The sequence below is a fragment of the Pteropus vampyrus genome, unplaced genomic scaffold, assembly GCF_000151845.1.
Source record: "Pteropus vampyrus isolate Shadow unplaced genomic scaffold, Pvam_2.0 Scaffold76, whole genome shotgun sequence".
Lineage (NCBI taxonomy): Eukaryota > Metazoa > Chordata > Mammalia > Chiroptera > Pteropodidae > Pteropus > Pteropus vampyrus.
Genome location: NW_011888857.1, coordinates 5,869,670 through 5,877,245, shown reverse-complemented (window position 1 = coordinate 5,877,245; position 7,576 = coordinate 5,869,670). Strand labels below are relative to the sequence as shown.

At 31.5% G+C, this 7,576-nt stretch overlaps 1 protein-coding gene across 4 annotated transcripts in view; it reads left to right on the top strand.

Annotated features, from left to right (window-relative positions):
- The window catches only part of LUZP2 (leucine zipper protein 2), a 415,565-nt gene that overhangs the window by 349,115 nt on the left and 58,874 nt on the right, over positions 1 to 7,576 (top strand). For all 4 annotated transcript variants that reach the window (XM_011362583.2, XM_023532082.1, XM_023532081.1 and 1 more), the window contains one exon: positions 974 to 1,048. In XM_011362583.2, coding sequence (XP_011360885.1) covers positions 974 to 1,048 — 75 coding nt within the window. The remainder of the gene's footprint in view (positions 1 to 973; positions 1,049 to 7,576) is intronic.

Here is a 7,576-nt window from a genome sequence, read left to right as displayed (position 1 = left end):
AAAGGTCCTCTGTCCCTTCCAGCTTTAGATTCTTTTTATTGGCTAAACATAGGAGGCAGGCAAAGTCCAGCGGTATACAGAGATTCTGAGCTATGAGGTCCTGAGTCTCTCCTGCACGCCCTTTATGAGCCTGCCGAGCATCTTCTTGTCACTATATAGCTACAAAATACAGCTAGAAATTGGTGGAGGCAGGATTTTAAAACACACCTTCCAAATCTGAGGCCATTGCTCTTTTAATAGCACAATTATGTCATTTGCAAAGGTACAGAGCTATGGTGGGTTAGAGAAGTGTATTAGACTAAAACTCAATAATAAAAAGAGTGAATACCATTATATTAGGCTTCTCAGGATGCTGTAATGAAATACCACAGTATGAGTGGCATAAACAACAGAAATTTATTGTCTTGCCGTTCTGAGTGCTGGAAGTCTGAGATCAAGATGCTGGCAGATTCAGTCTCTAGTGAGAATGCTCCCTGGCATGCATATGGTGGCTTTTCATGGAGTCCTCTCATGGCCTTTACTCTGTGTGAGCCTGAGTAGGGGGGATTAGGGTCCCACTTTTTGCAGTCATTTAACTTTAATTACCTCCCTAAAGGGCCTGTCTCTAAATATAATCACATAGGGATGGGTTAGAGCTTCGACATAAGAATTTTAGAGGAACATAATTCAATCCATAGAACTAGAAACATACAGATGAATTTATATTAGAAGTTATTTTCAGGGACTTGAGTTGGAACTTTGCAGCTGGATATTTTGTTCTAGTGCATATTTAATGCATATTCATCTAGAATACATCATTTTCTGCAACTTAACCAAATGACCATATAATACAGTACTTTTAACCTAATTTCTAAATGAATTTTCCAAGATCTTTTTTTTTTTTTTTATTCTTTGTCAGTGAATGACAGATGCTTAAAGTGGAGAAACGATTATAGAATTTACTGAAAAGCTTTACTTTTCCTTCATTTTACAGGCCCAGCAGCTTACTGATCTGGAACAAAAATTAGCTGTGGCCAGAAATGAGCTGAAGAAAGCAGCTCTGGACCGGGTAAGTTTACATTTATGCACCAACACAACTTTGGTTTTAGCAGATGAAGCTTGGGTGTGTTTATTGTTTCCTTTGATTTATTAATGCAGGTCCAGATGCTGTGCATATAAGATGATTTTAGAATTTCCAAGTGTTTGATATTCCCTTTGGAACCCAATTTTTTCCCTTGTTTTTGGCTGCTGCAGTAAATTGAGACAAGGTTCAGGCTCTGTGAGTTCACAGCTTAATTTTTCACCTTACTGGGTATACTTGTTCTATAACACCATAAATAAACATGCTTTAAAGCACCAATGCACATGCCACGTATTAACTCTGGATGAATGAGTTATAAAGCAAATGGAAGTAGTCGTTGACACTTTTCATTTTGGAAATCTTAAATCAGAGTTCTGCAGGTCAAGGTCTAAAAGAAAGTTGTTCTCTTAACCATGAACTCTATTCATATAAAGATAATGTGAAGGTGGGTGACAGTCCATCTTTATAACATAATTCACATGCCATAAAAGTCACACATTTAAAGTTCACCAAGCTGTGCTACCATCACCACAATTTACAGATTTTCTTCACCCCTTTACCTCATCTATTTAATTTTGGTTTTATTAATTTCTCATGGCATTACAATTGAGTATGGTCGGGATAAGCCACAATTCCCACTGGGTGCCTACCTTCGCCTTTCATAAGAGTCATGCATGGAGAATAGGTAATTTATATATGGAAGGTGAATATAATATAGAGGAAGGAATTGGTCATATAATTCAGAATTACTTTTCTATTGCTTAATAATTATGGTAAAATTTCTTAATGCCTCTCACTTTATTTTCTTTTTTTCATTTTTGAATCAACTTTACAAGATTACAGGAAATAAATATTTCTCTTTTATTTAGCTTACTTAGAACAAAAGAATAGAGTGATTTTAAAATAATATATTTCTTTGTTCACTCAGTACTCATCTATCAAACTCCCAATGTAATTTTCTCTAATATCCAAAACATATATCTAGCACACATTAATATAGAAAACTCTTAATCAGAGAAGTGAATCATAGTATTTTAGACTTGAGAAGATGAACACCCGCATTGCTCTCAATCAAAAGCTTGGAAAGTCTATACCTAAGCTACAGGGCCAATCCAGAAGTAATTTGCATTTTACTAAACTTTCAACCTATCCCAAGATGAACTCTTGATTAGATTGAAGTTATCAGTCATCATTCTGTCTAACAGTGAAAAGATGTCTAGACCCTCTCTTGTGGAGGATATCATCTGAGGAATTTTTGGTTCATTTATACACAATATCTGACACGTAATAAAACTATTTCTAGACATGTGGAGAGAGAATGAAATCTATCAATATAGAGAGAGAAACAAGAGAAACATACCTAGAGTTGATTCAGATATTGGAGTGAGAGTGAAAAGTAAACAGAAAGAGAATTATAAATGTTTAAGATGATTTCTAAATTTCTAAAATATTTTATATTGTCCCAGAAGGAGTGACAAGCAGAAGCAATATTTGTGGCGATAATAGCTAAAAATTTTCCAAAGCTTTGAAAGACATCAACCACATATTCAAAAATATAAGTATTCCACAAGCAGGCTGAATACAAAGATAACTGCATTATAGTCCAGGTGTTGATTGTTGGATATAAAAAAGATGAACTAAAACAGAAAATGAATAATAAAATGGTAAATATCAACTTAAGTATGTCAGTAATTATATTTTTTAAATGGTCAAAATATTCCAAGTATATAAGGCTAAAATTATAAGACTACATTAAACAAAAACTTTATGATTTATACTAAAGACACCTGTAAATATAAACAGGAGGTCTATAAGTAAAATAATAAGGAAAGAAAAGATAAACTATGCAAACAGTAATAAAACAAAGCTTGTGTTTAAATACTAGTATCATTCAAAGTAGACTTGATGTTAAAAATTTTTAGTGTAAAGAAGGGCGTTTGATATGGTCCAAGAGAATGGTATAACAATCCTAAATCAATATGCATACAACAATATTCCTTTAAAATGTATATAATTTTTTTTTTTTTTTTAGGCGAGACAACCCTTGGTTGACCTCACAGGTCACAAGAACCTTGTCAGCTTACAATCCTTTATTTTTTATTTTTTACACCTACAGCACCTGGTTTTCCTAGGTGGTCTCCCACCCAAGTACTAACCAGGCCCAACCCTGCTTAGCTTCCAAGAGCAGACAGGATCGGGCATGGCCATAGACTGAAAATGTATATAAATTTTTAAAAGTACACTTAAGACCCATGTACCTTTTTATAATCTGCTACATTTAATACAATTTTTTTAACAAAATAACAGATACTTAACATCACTGGAAAAATGAAAATGTGAATAAAAATAATGAGATAACATCTCAACACCATCACTGGTAAAAATTCAAGTCTGATGGTACCAAATTCTGATACAGCAGTGACAGGAGTATAATTATTAAAAATCAGTTATTAAATGTGTATATCTTAGAATTTACACTTATTCATTTGTAGTTGGAAACATATATAGGGATAATAAATACAGCAATATCTGTAATAATAAAAGGAAATAATGTTAATGCTTATTGACAGAATTAATATATACATTTCATATATTTTCTGTTCTTTACTATTTTCAAGTAGTAATCAAAAATTAATATTAATGAATAAATATAAACTCATTTGCATCAATGCTGATACATCTATAACATATACTGTTCAATGAAAATAATTCAAAATTATATGTGTTATATGTAACAATTGCTCAAATACACAAAACGTATTTTGTTTTGACTACATTTCAGATAAAAAGATAAAGTAGAAAGATATACATCAAATTCATGGGCACAATTGCATTTGGGGAAAGACAGAGTGAAACAACACTAAGCATGCTTACAAATACTTCTGGTTTCCAAATGTTTTATCTTCTAATAATTATACAGACACGGATAGTCTTTAATTCATATACATAATTCATAATGCATATGTGTATATTATATGCATTATATGTAATATAGTATATGCATTTATATATACATTAGATATATGTAGTGCATGTGTATATGTATTTTATACATATGTATATGCATATACTTTTATATACAAAATTTTATAAAATTATGTAAATATTATATATAACATATATAATTGAATGATGCTTTTTAACATTTAATTCAGATTGACATTTACCTGATATGTGTTATATTTGTTATGTTGTTCTCTATGTGCCCCTATATTTTCCAATGAAGTTATTTTTCAAAATGAAGAAAGCTTTGTCTGCTATCACGAACTTTCCATTTTTGTGATCACAGCTTAGCATTGATTTTACTTAGAAAAATAAGCAAGTAAGATGATTGAATTCATAGTCTTCTTTTGCAATAATGTACTGTATATATTTAGCAATTTCATAAATTGGAGATTGCCTCTTAACCACCACTTTGAACTGTGGGTGTTTTGATACAGAATTGAGGAGATGGAACATTTAAGCCTGATTCATTTTAAAGCTCTTGCTGTATCTCCTTCTTACTATGAAATGATTCTGAAGAGCCAGGCTAAAACTACTTCCCAGGGACTTGATTCTCACACAGGCATTTTCTTCACTGATCTATGACCAAAACCTTTTCATAACTAACAAGATAATCTAACAAGATATCTAGAAAGTGTTGCAATAAAAGAATTAATAAAAACATTTAATGAATTCTAATAGTTTTTGTTTTTAAAGTTTAGATCTTTGGGACAAATGTTGCTTTTGAATGAATAACTAGATATTTTAACAACTTTACTCCTGTGTGATTGTCATATTTGATGTTAATTTAACCAAGTAACTAAGATAATACTTAATAGTTTTAGGGAAGCCTGCCTGATTTTGTAGACTACGTCAAATATAATTCATTTCACCAAGATTCAGTTTTATGAGATTTTTAAAAATTTATTTAAAAAACCTTTACATCAATTATGCTAATCTCCTACCATATCCAAATCATGCTACATAATATTACTTTTTTAAAAGAGAAACGACTCTTTATAGTATTGACGGAATCAGAAAATTATAGTCATGTATAATCCTAAAGTTCAACTAGACTGTCTTTAATTTTTTTTTTTTTCCTTTGACATCCCTGGCATGATTCTGCACTATGCTTTAAGTCCTAGAAAGATGTTGAATTCCCACAATCCTGAGACAGCTCAGCCTTTTCTGAGTTTTTAAAAATTCTGTTGCAGTGTTTTTTCTTACATTAAATCTTATTCCTGATTTGACTTTATGTAATCTATTTAGTCAGTCAATAGCTAAATAGCTTTGAATGAATGCCTTTTGTGTCACCACCATGTACTAGGTGCTATGGGAAACAAAAAATACTTGATATTGAGTCCCACATCTCACAATTTTGGGACACATCTACAATTAGAAAATAGTTGTATGCAGAGCCATATGGTCATAAAAGCACAGAGAATGAATATGTGTATTTTGAGTACATGTGGGTTATACAGATTGGTATAGTTACGTAATACTTCATGGGAAAATTATAGAGCTTGGGGTTATTGTAGAGTTTTTTCTCCTTCATCTTATCCATTCTCTGCTTTCCTCCTCCCCATTTCTACTCCTTTCTCCATCACTGTTTACCTAGACCATACCATCCCATAGTCTGGATTCAACGTGAGAGGCTATATGTTGCAGTGTTTAAATAAAGGCCTCCAATGTCAGTCTGTGTTCAGGTTATAACTTTTTCCATTGAATGACTGTGTTTGAATCCCTCAAACTCTTTATGCTTCTCTGTAACATGAAATAATAATGAAACTTACATTATAAGGGTGATGAGAAAATTTTATGTCTCAAAAAGTAACATACTGCGAAGAATTTTTAATACCTGCAAAACACTCAGTAAGCATAGTAATTATTATTATTAGTGACTGAGATCATGGAGATTGCCTTTCTGTGATAACAATTTCTCTCTTTAACCTCCAGTATCTTGTCATTCCTTTTGCTACCGTGAACTATAGTGTTTTCTATTACTAGAGGTTAATTTCAACAAATTTCATGTAAGATATATATGAGGCTCATAAACCGTAGTCATAAAGTCAGATAGAAATGCTATTTCACTTCAAAATGGATAAAAAAATTTCAGTTTAATGAAATTGCTCATCACCTCTCTCCATCATCTTTATATCTTTATTTGAGACTTCTTTATGCTCTTCAGGTGTCTAGTTCCTAAGAATGTTCTACCTGGGCTTCAAATAACCTTCAATATCTCATAAATATTATGAAAACATCTTTACATTCCAACTTGGTTCTCATAACATTTTCAATGAAAGAAGTCTCAGTTTACTATCCTAATATAAATAATAATAACCTCAAAATCTGAGTCTCGACCTTGGTTTTTCAAACCATCAATTATTTATTTGGCAATATCTTATGAATTATAGTTAGCCTCAGCTACTGGAATGTAAAAACAACTTTATGGTATAAAAACTATCTCTCAAACTTCCATATTAAAAAAAAAGTTTCTATCACATCTGATCTCATAAATTTTCACTCAAGAAAGCCTGCATAATACATCCATATTACAGATGACACAAGATAGGTGACCTACATAGACTTTTGTGACTAAGTATTAAAAGAATGAGAACTCTTTTTGCCACAGTGTGTCTGGCACATAATGGGAGCATGATACATAGTTATCGATTAAATAGACAAATGAAGATAAATTAATAAACATGCTATTCATCCTACATACAAGAGACCTAGAGTTCACCTAGAGCAGAGAGCCAAGAATGTTAAATGATCTTTCAGGATATACAAAGGTGATTTTATTGCAGAAATAAAATTAAGGGGAAAGCCTTTGGAATCACAACCCCTCATGGTCTTTCTAAAGCCAACAGCTGATATTACACCCACATTTCTCTAAGGACTTCCATCTTCATGTAAATGAATTAAGATAGACATGAATAATATCTTATGAATGTTTATTTGTCAGGAGATGAGAAATTAGAAGCACATTTGTCTTTGCAATGTATATTTTGTTGTTCATAAAAAAAATACATTTTTCTGAAAAAAGTACTCACAAACACACAAGAAATACCTTCTAAATCTCCCACCTTTTTAAGATCATATACGTGCACAATAATTTCTTATAAGCTTTACATATTATACAGCACAAGCTGTATTTTAGTGTCGAAAATAATACATTTCTTATGTTATATAATATGCAGGATAAACTGCAAAATATTTTGTAATTTTCTCATGTAAAATGGCAGCTATGGAGGATTTGCTTCATTTATGTTAACAAATATTTCTTAAATTAGAAACTGGTGATGCTGTGAAAAAGGTACTAGCCTTCAAAGAAATTACATTGTAATAGAAGTAGATAAACAATAAACATATAAACAGTAAGATAATTTGCAATGATAACAAAAGCTACATAGGACATAATTTAAGAAATGCAATGGAGACTTTAAGGAAGGAGTATTCCTTGAAAGGGTGATCAGGGGCTCTGTTTTTAATAAGATAATATGTGAGCTGAGACATAAATTATTTTATTTTATT